Source organism: Polypterus senegalus, chromosome 1, assembly GCF_016835505.1.
Source record: "Polypterus senegalus isolate Bchr_013 chromosome 1, ASM1683550v1, whole genome shotgun sequence".
In the NCBI taxonomy this organism is placed as follows: Eukaryota; Metazoa; Chordata; class Cladistia; order Polypteriformes; family Polypteridae; genus Polypterus; species Polypterus senegalus.
In genome coordinates, this window is record NC_053154.1 from 228,395,141 (window position 1) to 228,414,259 (window position 19,119).

The 19,119-nt window shown below is 39.3% G+C and overlaps 1 protein-coding gene across 1 annotated transcript in view; it reads right to left on the reverse strand.

The window, feature by feature from the left end:
- dhx32a (DEAH (Asp-Glu-Ala-His) box polypeptide 32a) overlaps positions 1-19,119 on the reverse strand; it is a 55,625-nt gene that overhangs the window by 707 nt on the left and 35,799 nt on the right. Inside the window, exons 7-10 of the mRNA XM_039769945.1 lie at positions 11,403-11,594; positions 10,813-10,944; positions 8,396-8,586; positions 6,173-6,363 (exon numbers count right to left, since the gene is read on the reverse strand). Of these exons, the coding sequence (XP_039625879.1) occupies positions 6,173-6,363; positions 8,396-8,586; positions 10,813-10,944; positions 11,403-11,594 (706 nt within the window). The remainder of the gene's footprint in view (positions 1-6,172; positions 6,364-8,395; positions 8,587-10,812; positions 10,945-11,402; positions 11,595-19,119) is intronic.

The window sequence follows — 19,119 nt, forward strand, 5'->3', positions numbered from 1 at the left end:
TAAAAACAACAAAAAAAAGGGGTAATGCTTAATTTACATAAGAATTATTAGATGATATTTCTAGCCCAACCTCAGTGTATGGTTTGATCAGAGAGAGATGGGCATGTTAGGGATTTTATTCAGAGTTTATGTACCAGACAGACATATCAAAATACTGTATACTTTTGCTATTTTTTCCCCTTGATTCCTTAAACTGCATGGTCTGTAGGTTCTTGGAAAGTGTAAGGGAAATTATTAAAATATACTTGCTAGTATTTCTGAACTGCTGAAGTTATTTTGACCTGTAGTCCGTGGTGAGGGAAACTTTGATCCGATTTGTGATGGGTTTGAAAGCTGGCTATCATCTTTCTCGGTTTTAGCTCACTGAAGTTTTTTGGTAATATGGATACTGTTGGATCAGTAGTATAAATTTTGACTATGGTATGGATACCAGCTTTTTAGACTGTAGTGGTACCAAAATGATTCAGAAGCAAACAACGGGTAAGTGCAAACCCCTCAGTTTTACTTGAGCCCTCCTTGTGCACCACACAACTATATACTACTTCCCACTAGATAGCCGTGATGTCCCGATTGCATCAAACCAATGGGGTCACCTTGGGGGCAATGTGCCTCGTGAAATTCCGCATGTAGTTTTGTTTCATGATGTCTATGAAAGAAATGTTTCTCTATAACTGTAATGTGTATTGAGAGAAGGGTGGGGGTTGGGATTGAAATTTTACTTCTGCTACTGAAAATCTCAAATGCAGGTACCTTACTGTTTATATATAAAAAAAAAAAAAAATTCTGTATTTTTCCAAAACTGGTATACCATGCAATTTTAATTGTGGATGTCAGATAGTCAGATGTCATTCTCATAGCACAAATACCATTTGGGTTGGGTAGGACTTCATTCTGCCATAACCCATTCCCTCATGGAAAGAAAAATATTCTGGTGATGACCTTTGTTTAATACAGTCAGTCAGTCAGTCACGTCTGAATAGAACTTTCCTTTCCTATTATTACAAAAATGCCACTGCCACACAGCTTTATTTTATTCTACTGTGTGTCTCAAGAGTCATTGATAGTTGCCTTCAAGCTATTACTTGACAGAGCTGAAGAGAGCCAATGGGACTTCCAAGAGCAAAAACAGACAAAGCTTACGATCTTTGAAGGTTGATTCTTTAAAAGCCTTAGCTACTTTTTCATTTGTTTCCAACTAGACTGTTGTGAAGAATTGTACCTCCCAAGTCAGGTACTTTTTCAGAAACAGCTATTTAGTTACAAGTATTCCGTGCCTATCCTCAATAACAATGTGTGACAACTGAACTAAGTTTACACCCTAGAAAACTCTGTGTTCTCCATCCATCTTCTTAACAGAGATCAGTCGTTCAATATAGACAATAGAAAACTATTATATTTGAGGTATACAAAGGAAGTGTATTCCCCTCAAAGACAATGTTAAAGCAACCATGAAAAAACTTGGGTGAGATTGGTTTTCAGCTACAGTATGTGCTCTCAAACTGCAATTTTTGTTGCCACAAGTACTCAAAACACAAGCAACATTTGAAAATCTGTTCTGTATATTAATGATACTAAAGGTTTAAGTGTGCAAATATATAATGATGTAAGTGTGTTTAATGCAATGTAATTTTCGATGTGAATATTAAATGTCAATAGGTTAACACATCTGGAATAATTTAAGCTTATAAATACCATGCAGACAACATACACAAGAACTAATAGCACCTTTCAGTTGTCAATATAATAATTACCAGTAAACTTCAATTTTATTGGAGAAAGAGTCCTGAACTTGTAAGATGAGGAGTAAAAGCACAGATACAAACTAGCCAAGATAGATTTCACTCTCTCCTTCTTTTACTAAATGGGTTCACTAAATGAAAATACACATGTAGAAAGGATTGTTAAAAGGGTAAAAAAAATACTGAAATTGGTGAACTCCATATGTAATGTATAAAATACACACCATTCACATTTATGAGCCTTTAAATATAAACATACTGTATGTGCTGGGTAATCACTGGAGAGAAAAGTCAAAGTGGGGGTGCAACAGTACCGTTTTTCATAGCCGATCTGAATGGAGTACTTTGATTAAAAAGAACATAATGATGCTACATTTTGCACAACAAATATAAGAATAAGATATAGCAAGTGAAACTTGGTGTTTTTATTTTTATTTAAGAAAATAACTGTATTGAATGGTATTTATTAAAATTAATCATGTTTCAATATATTTAGCCCTTTAATATATTAAACCCTTAAACAGGAATTTAGTTATCTAGCTTAACTAAGCTTTCAAACGTTAGACGCAGAATCAAAGAAAAGAAAGCAACATTTCAGTTTTATCACAGCTCAGTCCTTTTCTCCTCCCATCTACAACTCCTACAGCTGCACCAGAAAGCCCTCCATTGTCCACATAGTGCCGACAGTAGACGTGGCACTAAAGTAGCTAAGGAAGAAAGAAAATGGCTGGTCTGATCTCTGCATATTTGCTTCAGATCGAAATGCATGTACTTGTCATGTGCATATTACAATCCCCATGTGCATGTCTCCTCAGAATAAAGACATTATAACACCACCAGCAAGACATATTAGACATAATATAAATGTACTCTGCTCTTTTTTTTTTTTTTTTTTTTTTTTAAATATGTTTTTTGCTTGTGTTGCATCTGTAAAGCATGACATGAGATTCCACAACCCTTCTCTGTGCACAAAGTGACTTCGAGAGAAAATGCTCTATTTATTAGTTCGCCCTACTGGCAGAAATTGCTAGCTTTACCCAGACAAAAAGGTGTACTTGAACAGGCTCTTGTATAAAAAATTAAGACATGAACAGCCTTTACCTGCTTTACAGATGAAACTGAATATACAGAGGGTTGAAGTATTTCCTCACCATTCTAATTATTTTACTACTAATGATGATAAAATATATATATATATATATATATATATATATATATATATATATATATATATATATATATATATATATATATATATATATATATATATATATATATATATATATATATATATATATAAAGCCTTAATCTAGAAGTGACAAGTCTTCTGTTTAAATTGCTAGTGCTACAAAATTAGCACTTCTCAATTTCTCCATTACATCAATGAAGTTTTGCAGTATTGACGGTTTTCTTTTTTAATTTAAAAAACTATTCAATCAGAAGGTTTAGCTTTTGTTTGCATTTGAAGTGTATCTGGAGATACAGTGTACCTGACATGCAAACGAAGGAGAATTTAAGGCGATGCCCACAAAATACATACAAGACTGTGTGGCTGACATGTGCAGAATTTAGGGCAGCAGCAAATCAGTGCATTTATATGTAAAATAAAAGAACCATCACACATTAAAAGTGATATCCACAATGGGAATTGTTATAGTGGCATTGTACGATTAGGAAAATTGTCATTTTTATATCGAATGTTTTTAAATTGTGGTATTCGCTTAAGTAGGCAGTGGTTGCTTCAAATTTGCTTGTGGCAACTCTAGTTGAAATAACCATGCACTCAGACAAAGATCAAATGCAAATGGAAATCGGATTCGTATGCAAGCACAAAGTATTGAACAGGTATTAGCTTGCACAGTTGGTGTCCTTTTTTTGAAGCGAAAAACAAGTATTTTCAGTTTTCCACTAATACATACTCTTCACGTCTGTGGTCGAATATGCCAGTCATGCACTAATTTACTTCCAGCCACCTCAAAGTTTCGCATTTTATGCCTGTTTACATTTTTTGACACTTCAAGTCCAGTTCTCATTACAAGCAATAAGATGATGGTGATACAGAGTACGAGTATCTAGGGGCTGGTATTAGACTGAGATGAGTACCAACAACAAAACAGTGGTTGAGGCTAGGTGGGGCAATAATTAAAACTATATATATATATATATATATATATACACACACACACACACACAGGGGGTCCTCGGGTTACAACGTCTCAACATATGACGTTTAGAGTTTACAGCGCTCACTCCCATAAAAGCTTAAAAAAAATTGAGACGTGTTTTGGCTTACGCCATTAGCCTCGTACTTACAGACTACGTGGGCGAACTAGTTTGGTTGCGTGCAGCGGAAGAATAGGCGTACGAGTAAGGGAGATGGCAAACTAGTTTGGTGTGCGCACGGAGGAAGTGTTCCGTTTCTGTTGCTTTGTTTGGTGAATTTTTGGGTCCTTATCATGGCTCCTAAACGAAAGTCAGAATCATCAGATGGCAGTGCTTCAAAGAGGTGGAAAGTCATCACAATGGAGATGAAATTAGACATTGTAAAGAGATCAGAAGGAATAAAGGTAAGGAATTTCTTTACACTCATTTTTTGTGTCAGTACAGTACAGTATATTATGTTTTCCTTTTCCTGTGCCTTAGTTGTGTTTTTATGTTTTAGATTATGATTTTGCAAATGAGTTAGGATAGGTAAATGACTTAGGCTAGGGTGTTTCTACTTCTACACCAAACTTCGGGTAACATCACTGTTGTAGGAACGGAACTGTGTCATAACCCAAGGACCCCCTGCATATGAGATTTAGCAGACCTGCAAGATTAGTGGTACATACTCTCCCGAGACTAAACCATACAGAACTATTCAATAACATTGCATTGGAAGTAGTAACTTTTAACATTTAAATCTTGTTTGACCAATCAACATTGAACTTGTATTGGGATAAATAGACTACAGGCATAAAAGGGCAAGTACAGAAGCTTTAAATGGATGGATGAAATATTGGAGCAACTTTATTAGCTAACAATTTTATGAACTGAATAGTTTCCTCTCTTATACTGCTGTCAGAACTGAGAACCTCAGAACTACTGGTCAGAGATCTCGGAGAGCTGCATGACAAATGCCAGAGCTAAGCTCTTGAAATGTAATCCATTAATTTTTTGTCTGGTCAGGTTACATAAGGTGCTATTAAATTAATCGATTCTTAATAAACATAGTAATCTTTAGGTAAGACAAAGTGTGGGTTTAGAACTGATCCAAATGTAAATAATTTAAAAGATAACATACTGTTGATAGATATACAGTAAGCACAATTACTTGTGGACAAATCAGTGTTATGGAACCAATTTTATTTAGTTCTGGAACAAAGAAAATCTTAATGGGTGTAGAAATAGTAGAAATACCTTATTTTATTAAGAGTGAAATTTTGGAAAACAACTAAACAATACTTTACTAATGTATTTTAGTAAGACTTAGCATTAAATCATTTGATTTACATTTAGTTAATACTATTGTGTGGTGCAAATAGAACAGTAGATCAATTTTAGTGGGGTCCACAAGAGTAATAGCCCCTTTAGTATTTGTATCTTGTAGACTTCTAAGTTCTTAAAGTGCCATTTGGGAAGCAGTGACTACAGATTACCAAGCACAGAGTTTGATGTCCCTTTTTATTGAGAATATGTCCAAGTCAATTGTGTTTACCTGATATTGCACCATAATGGCTGCATTCTTGGCTAAACAAGCCGCATTAGCCATCTGTCACTTATTCTAAACATTCTCATCTATCTGCATAGCTGGTATCCAAAGGAAGAGGTTATTAGACTGTAAAATGTATGCATTTGTTCATTCAAAGTACAAACATTTATGCCATGGCTCCACACCAAAAGGCTACTAGCCGGTTACTGATAACATGGGATATTTTATAAATGGAGAAGACAGTGTAGAGTTGCATGTTTTTCTGATCACACCCAATATTTTATTTATTTTTAATCTTACTGACTTTTTTCTGGCAAATTGTCAAAAACTAAATCTGGAGAATTGAAAACGGTTTTAACATCCATCCATTACCTCAACTCCATTGATGTTATATAAGTTTGAGCTTGATGTGATCATTTTATTTTCTTTTTAATATGCACTTATCAACATCAATCAAACATCAATTGCTTCAAGAAGTAAGCATCCATATGGCAAAGCCTAGCATAACTTTTTCCTGTTCAGGTGCAAGACAGAGCTAGAAAGTCATCTCACGCATGATATTTTGCCACTTCATTTAAGCACCAAACTGCAAATTCATTTGACACTCAAAACACTACTTTGAATCAATATGTAATAAATGGTTTCTATCGAGTTTTTTTTTTTTCTGTCCAAAGCAAAAAGGCAGAATAGTATTTTGTAAGAGGCTGTTCATATTATGAATCTAATCTAGACATTTACTTACATCTCAGGAGAGATTTCTGAAACGGTTCTGATGCAGTTGTTTTCTGAGAGGGTATACTCATGAAACAAAACCCATTCTGGGTGTCCTAGCCTCTCTGCACACGAGCCATAGCCAGAGGAAGGGTGTAGCTGAGCTATGTGTTTGTGGGTCAGCATAAAGTAGTTACCTGATCCGTCTACATCCCGGGCAATCTTTAAAAAGGAAGAAAAAAAAAAATAATAATTAGGAAATCAAACAAAACACACAAAAACCCACTCTTAACATGACCTACAAAGGTTATTATTCTGTCATGAGAAAAACTTTATAATGGAGCAACTGCACCTTTTACAAGAACACAGGAAAGCTGCGCTCTGTGAAAGTCTCCTCTTGTAGGTCATAACACATCATGTTACCATGTTTTAGGCTTGAAACTAAAAATCAAAAAACCCACAGAAAGCTCTGCTTTTGTTCTGCTATTATATTCAATAACACTTTTCAAAACAGAAGCTTGTATATTTTATCCCCTTGAATTCCCTTAGGAAAGTGTTATTCATTCAGTTTATGCAGTTCCAAGAAACACATTGTTATACTTTAAAAACTTGATTTACAGCCCTTCCTTGATATAAAGCTACATATTTATCTTTTTAAATCTCTCTTAAAATTTGTATTTCATTTAAAACGTGCACTTTGATGCTGTTGGTAGCAGATTCAGTGGCTCCCTGGAGTCATATTCTGTCTTCAGTCATCTGTGTGAAATTTGCACCATCTCCCTATGCCCCGTCTAGGTTTTCTTTCTACTGTACATTCCGTTAGACATGCTGGTTGGTTTAGCTGGTCATTTTAAATTGATCACTGAATGAGTGGGCCCTGTAATGAAATGTTCGGACCTACAGTGGTTCATGGGCTTCTTACAAAACACAGCACGCCAGGTTACTTTGTTGAGGCTGCTGCCACCTTTTCTATGCTGTAACAGTAAGTATGATTTGTCTTTTGTGCACTGAGTGCACATGCTCTCAATTAAGAACAACTTCTTAATTGGCCAGACTTGAAATAAAACTTCTTGTTTACATTACATAGCATTACAAAAGATGTCAATACAAATAAGTTGGCAATCAGTAAATATATAAACGTTTGTTACACAGCGAAGTAAAGCAGTAGTCAGAATACATGCCCATTACCACGTAGATCTTTCATTAAACGTTTGCTTAAACCTCATAATTTATGTTTATTTATCAATGTCCAAAATGAAAACATTTACAAGCATATACATAATTGTGCTGCATGCTTTTCATTCCTCCATAACTTTGGATTTTGGAGGATCTACTCAAATACATTCAGCATGACAGATACCTTCATGATGCATCCCAGTTCAAAGTTCATGCCAGTATGAAAAACATGGTGGAATGCTGGTTACTCAGCACCATATTTTGATAGGTAAAAATTAAGTTTAATGTGACTGAAGATATGAACCTTTTAATTGTTCATTTATTAATTAGCAGTGCTACCTGTCTTAAGACGGCTTGAAATTTAAGTAATCAATGTTGAGTTGCAATGCGGATGTCCATGTTATATGCCGTTAGGTATGGGATTTATAAAAGCAGTACTAATGTTCGTTATGCTCCATCTACTGGAATGACGAATGCGATGCACTTTATTACAAAAAATGTTTGTGATTTGCCATGCCATCTTTTGTAATGAGAAGAGATACAGCAACTGGACTGGACACAAACACACTTGTCCTTTTAGTAAGGTGGATATGAATCACAGTTCCAGAATTCTGGGTCATTGGATCAAAAATTAGCTCTCCCCATAGCTTGAGACATCTTCCTCTCTCACCCTAAAGACAAGCATGTCAGATTAATTGACAACTCTAAACTGTTTGAAAGTGAGTGAGTGTGCCACTGTGCACGATCATAGACTAGTGATGCTAGAATAAGCACTGACTTCCCACAACTTTGAACTGGATAAGCTGGTTTGTCTGTGGCTATGTTTTTGAGAGGATATATGGATTTTAAGTCCTTGAAATAAATGCTCATTTTTTTTTTAAAAAAGCAATTCACAGGTATCTATTATACATTTACAATGTATATTTAATAAACAAAACAGTCTGGGTGCGTGTCTAGTAAAAATGGGTCAATAACCTAGCTGTGGTGGTAAAAAGTTTCTTTTGCAGACTACACACTAATTTATCATCTTTTTCTTTCATGTCAAATTCAAATGCTACTCCATTCAAGCCATTCTTACCTGCATGAAGTATCCAGACAGAAGTGCTTTCTTTATGTTTAAAGTGTTACCCTTTGTGCCAAAAGATGGTTCTGAGATGGGAAGTTCAATGCGTCTTAAAATGTCAGTTAACTCAGACCTGATGGCATCAGCGGTTTGAAGTGCAAAGCAGCAAAGAAAGGCATCTGCACACCATTTCTCTGGATTAGTATCTGAAGAGAAAACAAAAAAGTATTTCTTGTGTGTCAGGGAAATGTTTCTATTCTTAAACTCAAGTACCTTGAAATAAGCATTTTTCAAAGTGGTGCATATGAAATGGTATTTTACATAGCATATATTACAAGTGCAAATGCATGTACCCATTTATACACATAAATACATATATAAATAACTAAATTTGATTCATGTAACGATTTATACATCATACAATCATGATAAGCTTTCTTCAGCAAAACTGATGTTAAAGTGATTACTGAGGAACATCTGTCTGGTAAAATTTCTCCATCTACATGAAGTCCATAAGGGATGTGATATAAATCATACATTCTCCCTAAACTGCAGCTCTTTGAATACCACTACAAATATTGCACACCAAGACTGGTTAAGATTTATACACATTTGCTTTAAATAACCAGGTTTTAAGACTTGCTTAAAAATAAATGCAGTATATTCCCAGGAAAGTGGCCACACTGTAAATTCAGTAGTAAGAGATTCTCTTCTTAGAGTGGATTATCATTAGCTTAGGCAAGAGTTTGTGCCTTGGAATCCATTTAGTGTTTGCTGTAGAAAAGGAATTAAACTAATTTTGCATTATACACTGTAACTAGACATCTGTGCATTATGTCCTAATTGCTACACTAATATGGGATTTTGGCATTTTGTCATGTATGTCATTGTACATAAAATGTCTGCCATAACTCTTAAGTATGAGGAAATATTTTAATTAAAATCAAAGCTGTTTAGTACTGGAACACTTTTTACCTTCTTTTGCTGCATGACAAGGATGCTTACTGTGTGTAATGGAAAAAAGAGATTTATGCTTTAGACATTATCATGAAATCCTTTGTGAGATTATTATGACATGGAACAGAATTACAGTATTAGCCTTATGTAATATCATTTCCTTATGTGAATGATCCCTTAATAAGTTTTAAAGTCTATCCCAATAAAGATATTTTCCAATTTTTTCCCACGGATTTTTTCATGCATCATGTTCTATTAATTACATAATAAAAGTGATAAGCAGACACATTGTTATATATGTAAAATTGCATTCTAATTTTAGCAAATGTATACACACATTTCTAGGAATCTCAAGAAAATTTATACCAGCAGATGTATTTGTAAAAAGGTATTTTTAACAGGATGAATGAAAGAAACAAAATTTAATAGCGCACAGTAGACTTGTACAAAGAATTAATAATTTGGTCACAAATATTTTAATGTACAAATGCAAGTCTGTTCAAATATGCTTGAATTATGAGCTAAATATTTTGGGAGCTACATGTACATTTCTGTATAAGCAACATGATACTGCAGGTCAGATCTTTACTGTGCCAGTTTCACTAATGAAGTACAAGTAGTAGTACTTTTGCTAAAAACAGTTTTAAACACTAGTTGGCTGGTCATATTAACAAATCTTGTGCAGTATGCCAATAAGTCATCTGAAAAAAACAATCATGTGGTGCTCATCAGTATACCCCCAAAACAATTTTTTTTTTTTAAACAGAATTTAATAATTTAAATTTTTATTCATACCCTTCCAACCAAAAGACATTGCTGGTAACTTTGCTCCACTAATGCTGTTATCTGATGCCAGGCTAGAATGCTAGAGACCGTACCTGGTGACTCCTCTAACTAAACAGTAGGGCAATGCCTACAGAACAGCTGTGGAACTCAACAGAACAACTTGTATTTGAAACACAAGTTCCTGCTCTTTCTCACTAGAAAGACATTTTTGTGCAGCACCAAACCAAACGTTGTTTAACAAATATCATGAAAGATTCTCCCTGTGTGTGACATGTGAAAATATGGTGAAAGCAGACCAAAATCTAAGTGTGTGCAATTCTTCAATAATACATAGTGGCAGTCAGAGTTATACAAAGCAGGGGGGAGAGAGGTGTACAATTTGGCACAGATTCAAATGCACAAAGTCAAATTCAGATTTGATTTTTCATTTTGAAATACAAATGTGACAGCTCTAGAATAAAATGTGCTTATGTCTGTAATTTCTTTCTTCTGAACTGTTGCCACTATAATAGCTGTTATAATTATTTATAACAAATGCTATTATTATCTTAAAAATACTAAACCTAAATACTGTATTAAATTTGAAAGTGTAATGATTTTAACATAAGTTTCCTAAAAGAGCAAAGAGAGTATTTCTTGATAATTTATTTTAACAACTGGTCAGTATGATTTAAACATGTTATACTCACATTGATTTTGCTTATAGGCATTATATACATTAATCAGAGTAAAGTGGTCTCCTTCAGGGTGATGAAACTTGCTGTGAGATGCATGTGCTTCATGTTCAGCACCAACAGGAGCTTGGAGGAAACAACTCGGTGCTGTTTAATTGACATAAAAAATATTTCAGAATTTTAATCCTAATAGAGGCACATTAAATTTTATGAAGCAATCTTGGTGTGTGTAAAATTTACAAATATTCTGCAAGTCAACAATATCAGCTGTACGTTTTGTACATTATATTACATAGACATTAAAGTTAGTGAAATGCACCAGTTCTTCAGGATAAAACTGCTGTTGATATAATGTAATATACTTCAATACATTCTGCCAAACTATGGGCTGTCATTTCAAAGTACTGAAAAGTAAATCTACATTTTAGAACCAAAGTACAAACATAAATGTCTACCTTCAGGGCTGGAACTAAATAAGAAACCCTAAATTAAAATGAAACAATCCCTGATCTGCTAGAGACATTTACAAATACAGCTGTACAATTAAGGCAGCATTTATAGCTCTATATTAGATATTACCTTTAATAATTATCACCAAAATTTACCTGTCAGCATTGCTGCTATTGTTAACATCTCATTTACACAATCAAATTCACAGGAAGCCAGAAGAGCCTTTGCCAGCTGAGGATCTAATGGCAACTCAGACATGATAATCCCAATTTCCGACAGATTTCCATCATCATCAAGGGCTGCCAAGTAATCCAGTTCTTCAAGAGCTTGCATGAGACTTTCTGGATCTAACATTTCAAAGATAATCCATTAATAAAATGTAAAATTTTTGATAGTCACCAAAATTTTGATGGTAAGATTTTCCAAAACGTACGTGAATAAAATCTTAAATCAATGAACAATGTATAAAATATCACAAAAAAACCTAATAGAAGGGTGCCATGTGTGTTTATTAATGAAATAATTCTTATTAAATCTCAAATATTTTCATACAAGGCTTGGTGACATTAATAAATTACAGCTTTCGTAAAGATCAATGTCTTGAAATGCTTTGCAAATGCATTTGAGAAATTTCTTATTAGAATTAAGCATCATCTTAAGTGTTGGCAGTAGCTTCTTTAGCAATAAGGCAAACAAATACTCTGCTGCTTTCACTTAATATTTCATTACTAACACATAAGGAAAATGGTCACAGCTTATGTATTTTTCTACTTAGAAGTAACATGACTGAATAATGATAGGAGGAAAGCTCCCTATTTGATACTTCTTCTAATCACATTATGGTCCCAGTATCTCACCACTTACCTTATTATTTCTTAAATCAAACCAAGGTATATATTTTTCAATTTCAATATTTTTCAAATCGTATGAATCTATTTAGCTTCCATTACTGTCCAAATGGTGGTTTGGCATAGACAGTAGTAAAGTTAAATCTAGTTGGTTGACATGGTCAAACTTTTAAAGGATTACATGTTTAATGCAGGCAAATTGTTAAATGTAGGAAACTTACTGATTTATCAGGACTCATTAGTACAAATCTGAGTTAGCTAGGTTTAAGGATATTTTATAGTTTCACTACAATTATTTTCATCCTTTTTGTTGTTTCAGGTTGTTATCCTTTTTCATGAACATTAACACATTGTTAATAGTGTGGTCTATGGCCAGCCAGTCATCCTGGCCAATACCCCCAGGCCACCAGGTGGAGCCCTCCCTGCAGCATGGAGGTGCCCCAAATGCCAGCAGGGAATTATGGACAATGGAGTTTTCATCCACAGCCCTGCTGGATACCACAGAGGCCACTAGAAGGCGCTGCAGGGAGGAGCAACAAGTATTTTGCATACAACCCGGAAGTGCGTCCTAGTCACATGGACAAAGGGAATTTACGTGCTTCTGGGTTGAAGAAGAGGAGTTTTCATCTGTCCTGGAAGTGCTAGGAAGTCACATTGACAGTGGGTTCAGAAGTATTTCCAGGTCACAGACTATAAAAGGACTGTGAGTGATCCCAAATGTTGAGCTGAGCTTGGTGGCAACGCGTCTGGGAGTGAAGGATTGCACTGATTAGTGATTTATTATTGTGTGTATGAGTATAGTGGAGTGGAGGGTGCTTTGGGCACTTTATTGTCCTAATAAAAATTATATTTGGTCTTTTACCTGGTGTCTGGAGTCTAGTCTGAGGGTTCAAGGGGACGACAGTGCCCCCTATCTGTCACAATGGCGTAGCCGGCAGGATTCTCTGGCCGTCGGTTTGGCAGAGGACCTGTACCAAAATAAAAAACTGGGGACAGAGAACCCCAAGAAGGCAGTGGCAGGACACACAGCAAAATCGCCAGAGCCCACGAGTTTTCAAGTCTATCATGGGAAACTAGAAGCTGAAGCAAATCGGCAGCGCCAGCGGAGGAGCCCATCTTATTATGGCCGAAACTCAGGAGGAGTTACAGAGCAGCTGCAAGGATCGGGAGAGGCCTCCGGAGGAAGAGAACTACAACGTTCTGTGCTGGCGAACTAATTGATCACATCTTTAAAATAACTCATTTTGTACCTTGCACATACCTCGGAGAAGGTCATCCGGAGGCTCTGCGGGAGGCAGAAAAAGCTCCTGAAGACCGTGGTGCGCTCTCGGTCGAGCCGGTAAGAAGAGCAAAGGACTTCCGTATGTCGGGTGCCGGCAAGGGACACGTGATCCTACCCAGTGCATTGTGGAAAGGAGAAGGTCCGCATCCCGTTGCTTTCAACTTCGCCCGCAAGCTGACGGACTCGAACATTCCGAAGGGGAAGGGGGAGGCGAGTGAAGCACCATTCACTCTTCACACCAATAAATGTGCATAAATTTGGGCACCGTTGTCATTTTATTGATTCCAAAACTTTTAGAACTAATTATTGGAACTCAAATTGGCTTGGTAAGCTCAGTGACCCCTGACCTACATACACAGGTGAATCCTATAATGAGAAAGAGTATTTAAGGGGGTCAATTGTAAGTTTCCCTCCTCCTTTAATTTTCTCTGAAGAGTAGCAACATGGGGGTCAAAAAACAACTCTCAAATGACCTGAAGACAAAGATTGTTCACCATCATGGTTTAGGGGAAGGATACAGAAAGCTGTCCCAGAGATTTAAGCTGTCTGTTTCCACAGTTAGGAACATACAGAGGAAATGGAAGACCACAGGCTCAGTTCAAGTTAAGGCTTGAAGTGGCAGACCAAGAAAGATTTCGGATAGACAGAAGCGACGAATGGTGAGAACAGTCAGAGACAACCAACAGACCAGCACCAAAGACCTACAACATCATCTTGCAGCAGATGGAGTCACTGTGCATCGTTCAACCATTCGGCGCACTTTACACAAGAAGATGCTGTATGCGAGAGTGATGCAGAGGAAGCCTTTTCTCCGCCCACAGCACAAACAGAGCCGCTTGAGGTATGCTCAAGCACATTTGGACAAGCCAGCTTCATTTTGGAATAAGGTGCTGTGGACTGATGAAACTAAAATTGAGTTATTTGGGCATAACAAGGGGCGTTATGTATGGAGGAAAAAGAACACCGCATTCCAAGAAAAACACCTGCTACCTACAGTAAAATATGGTGGTGGTTCCATCATGCTGTGGGGCTGTGTGGCCAGTGCAGGGACTGTGAATCTTGTCAAAGTTGAGGGACGCATGGATTCCACTCAGTATCAGCAGATTCTGGAGACCAATGTCCAGGAATCAGTGACAAAGCTGAAGCTGCGCCGGGGCTGGATCTTCCAACAAGACAATGACCCGAAACACTGCTGAAAATCCACTAAGGCATTCATGCAGAGGAACAAGTACAACGTTCTGGAATGGCCATCTCAGTCCCCAGACCTGAATATAATTGAAAATCTGTGGTGTGAGTTAAAGAGAGCTGTCCATGCTCGGAAGCCATCAAACCTAAATAAACTAGAGATGTTTTGTAAAGAGGAATGGTCCAAAATACCTTCAACCACAATCCAAACTCTCATTGGAACCTACTTTTGTGGTGCCCAAATTTATGCACCTTCCTGATTTTGTTTGAACAATTATTGCACACTTTCTGTAAATCCAATAAACTTCATTTCACTTCTCAAATATCACTGTGTGTGTCTCCTATATGATATATTTAACTGACATTTTTTATCGTAACAACCAACAATTTGTACAGGAAAATAATGACTATTAACAAGGTTGCCCAAACTTTTGAATCCCACTGTATTTATATCAGTGGTTCCTAAACTCAGTCCTGGGAATCCCCTGTGGCTGTAGGTTTTTATTCCAACCAGATTCAAAATAAGTGATAATAAATCTGCATTCAAAAACTGAGTATATTGGGAGAAGGATTTTAAGGATAGAGCTGCCAGGAAAAAGGAAGGTCTACGAGGATGTTTATGGATGTGGTGAGAGAGGACATGCAGGTTGTGGGTGTTAGGCCGGAGTTATACTTCATGCGACGCGACACATGCTGCAGCAGACGCTCCTGCTACGCAAGCGTTGTAGTGTTCATACTTGCGCGCGTACTTTACGTAAATCTGGAGGAATCCACCAGGTGGCAGTGGGAGATATTATCACGGTGAGAACATGTTCGGCTTCTTCAAGTTGTGAATTGCCTAGAACACCTATTAAATTCTGACGACACCTTACCGCAATATCTCTGAAAAGGATGTTTATTGATCAAATCCATCAATTCAGTGATGTGTCCATTCCAGCAAGCATTGGGCACGAGTGAGAAACAATCCCTGGACGAGGCCTCAGCTCATCGCAAGGTGAATACAAGCACACACATACACTAGCGCCATTTTAGCGGCACCAGATCCCCAAATCTGCATATCTTTGGAAGGAAAACGGAGCACAGTGTGGAAGACAAGCAGGAAATCCCAGCAACATAACTCCCTGCGAGACAGCAGTGCTATCGCTTCACCACCGTGACACCCCCATGTGTGTAATTAACAGTATTCATTATTTAAACAAAATTATATGTAAAATGTAACATACACACTTTAATGCATTTCATCATGAAAGTGATATCAAGTATAAATCTAAAGATTCTGAATGTGCAGAGAGTTGGAATATCATACATTTAATTTGTTCTGTGTGCCGATCTATTGCTGCTTTCCGCTGCTGTCAGGTCCAAGAAGCTCATAGCGATTAAAAACTGGGATGACGTTTACGACGGCCTGCTTTAATGATAAAGTAAACTACGAGGTTAAAGTGGACATTTCGAGATTAAAGCCGAAATTTCCACTTTAATCACAAAATACACGTTTTCACCATGTCCTTTATTTTTTTCTCAATGGTTCAAATACTGTATAACGCTATACGTTATGTTGCTGCTGTTAAGTTGCAAAAATAAAAAAATAAAAAACACGACACAAAAGATGGTATGTGAGACTTTTAAAATGTATCGTGTCATTACGTTCGGGTACTATCTACATGTGACAGAAAGCCTCAATGCCGATAACTATGGGATGGATGCTTCGATGTGGTGAAGCAAAATGCCGACATACAGATGCATTCGTGGTGCTTTTATATTCAAGCGTTGCATATTCCCGATCGTAATGACACGATACATTTTAAAAGTCTCACATACCATCTTTTGTGCCATTTTTTTTTTTTTTTCAACTTCACATCGGCAACATAATGTATAGCACTGAGAAAAAAAGAAAAGACACAGTGAAAACGTTGTCACACACGCGCGCATGGGAGGCAGCTAAAGGGCTCGAGTGAAGGCAGTTCTGAGCCATGCCGGGATGTGGCAGAGCGCACTAACTCTCTTTCTCACTTCCCTGTAGACCTAACCCGGGAGGTTCCACCTGTCTCTCTGGACGTCACTTCTGGGACCGAGCCAATGGAGACAGACCTTGCCAGCTCCGGCCCCCCTGATGTCACATCCGGGACTAAACCAATGAACAATGAACACGTGCCCGACCCTTATGACCTCACTTCCTGTCTCCCCCTTTAAAAGCCTTCCCTTTTCCCTTCTGTGTCAGTCTTGTTTTGGACTCTGTTGTAAGCACTTCAGTGCTGGTATTAGAAAGAAAACAAAGTTGCAGCCAGGATACCAAATTACATGGGTGGCTGCCCCAAACCTTTTTCTGTCTTTGACTCGTTTTGTGACAGTGGCGTAGCCGGCAGGATGGAGAAGTCCCAGAAGAGAAGGGGACAGGACCTGCAAAACACCCAGGTGGGAGGCGTGCGGGGCCGAGTATTCAGGCGGGAGGGTGCCCGTGGTTGGCGAGACCGGTGCGGGCTCCGCTCCCAGCACGCAGAACTAGGCCGTCTAGAGAGGCCAGGGAGTGTGCGGGTGGGGCTCACCGAATTGGGCTGCCCTGGAGGGAGACAAGAGGGACTCAGTATGCTCTCTTGGGGGAGAGTGCCTGCCCCCCAGTGAAACCACAGCCCCTTTTACCACCTTGGGGTGCCCCAGACTGGCAGGTGAGTAAAATAACGAAGTGGAGGTTGGACCCTGAGAGGCCGACCAGTAAACAAGCCTGGTCCTTATGGGCAAAAGTATGGCAGTGGCTACGGCCCTTGGAAAACAAGCCCCACCAGGTCATTGAGCAGGTAGCGTGCTATCTGCTCCTGAAAGCACTTCCCCAGGGCTTCACCCAGCCGGTCTGGGGCGTGCAGTTTAAGAACATGTCTGAGCTCATAGAGCTTCTGGAAACACAGAGGCGGCCTCACACTCTGGGAGAGCAGAACCGTCCTTCTGCCAAACTCAGCCGGGGTATGTCCCAAGACCTAGCCCCTCCCTGTATAACCCGGAGCTTGCATCGGCGTCCGCGGCGCCGCGGGCACGCAAACCGCTTGGAGGCGAGGAGGAATGCAGGTGGAGGGGGAGGAGGGCTTGGTGTGCTCTGACAAACCCGTTGGACGGTCCCGCATACAGGCGTGGTGATCGTTAACGGGTTTAAAACTCGCTCTGCTCGATTCCGGCAGCAACATTTCCATTGTTGCCCGCCGCTTTGTGCTACCGCGACAATGGCTAAAATTCAAGACCAGTATAACCTGTGTCCGGGAAACCCGCTGGTACAGCACCGCCGCTGTGTCATTAGCTACGGAGGATCAGTCCAGAAAGTAACCGTGGCAATCCTTCCTGATCCTCCGCACCCGGTGATACTAGGCGGGACTGGTCTGACATTAAAAGCGGCGAGACACATACCACTCCGGGGTTAAGTTGGGCCTCGTTATGGACGGAGATGAACCGTCTCAAGCTGCCTCCACGCCGTGTAATCAGCCGGCAGAGAGGTGAAGCAGCCGTCCTGGCTGACGTGGCAACTCCCGGGCCGTCGCAGGCTGACACGTCATCCACCAACGCCGCGGCGGAGCGGGAGGAAACCACGCCCATTGAGGTCGGCGCTGACCCTCTCTCCGTGTTGCGGTTTCAATTTAAAAGACGCCGGCTTCTTTCAAAGGGAGCAATGGAATGACGACTCCCTGAAGTTTGTAAAAAATGCAGTGGTCCTTGTCAATGGCCAGCGCACTAGTCAGTCGATGCCACAGGGCCCCTACTTTGTGTTAGATAATGACCTCCTTTACCGTGTAGCAATGCATGACGGGCAGGAGGCGAGGCTGCTGCTAGTCCGCGTACCTTCCGGCGGCAGGTCTGCGAGCTAGCACACGCCCACCTCCTAGGTGGCCACCTGGGCACCGAAAAAACTCTGGAGCGGATCAAGCTCCGGTTTTACTGGCCAGGAATTAATGAGGAGGTTCGCCGCTTTGCGCTTCCTGCCCGGAGTGTCAACTGCGACAGATTCCTAGGAGGGACCGTGCTCCTCTTGTTCCTATTCCCTTGATTGGCGTTCCCTTCCACAGAATCGGGTCGACCTGGTGGGACCTCTAGAGCCCTCAGCCCGAGGACACAAGTACATTTTAGTCCTCGTGGATTATGCTACACGATACCCCGAAGCTGTTCCGTTGCGCTCAGCTACCTCTAAAGCCATCGCACGGGAATTACTAGGGGTATTCGCGCGCGTGGGGATCCCCAAAGAAGTCTTGACAGACCAGGGGACCCCCTTCACCTCGGAGACGTTCAAGGAGACTGCCAGATTACTGAAAATAAAGCATTTAAAAACCTCGGTGTATCATCCTCAAACCGACGGATTAGTAGAGAGGTTTAATCAAACTCTCAAGCAAATGCTACGTAAGGTGGTCAGCGAGGATGGAAGGAACTGGGATCAGCTCCTCCCCTCGTCCTTTTTGCCTATCGGAAGTCCCACAAGCCTCCACGGGGTTCTCCCCCTTTGAACTACTGTATGGGCGACAACCTCGGGGCATATTGGATATTTTGAAAGAAGGCTGGGAAGAAGAGGCTCTTCCCACCACTAAC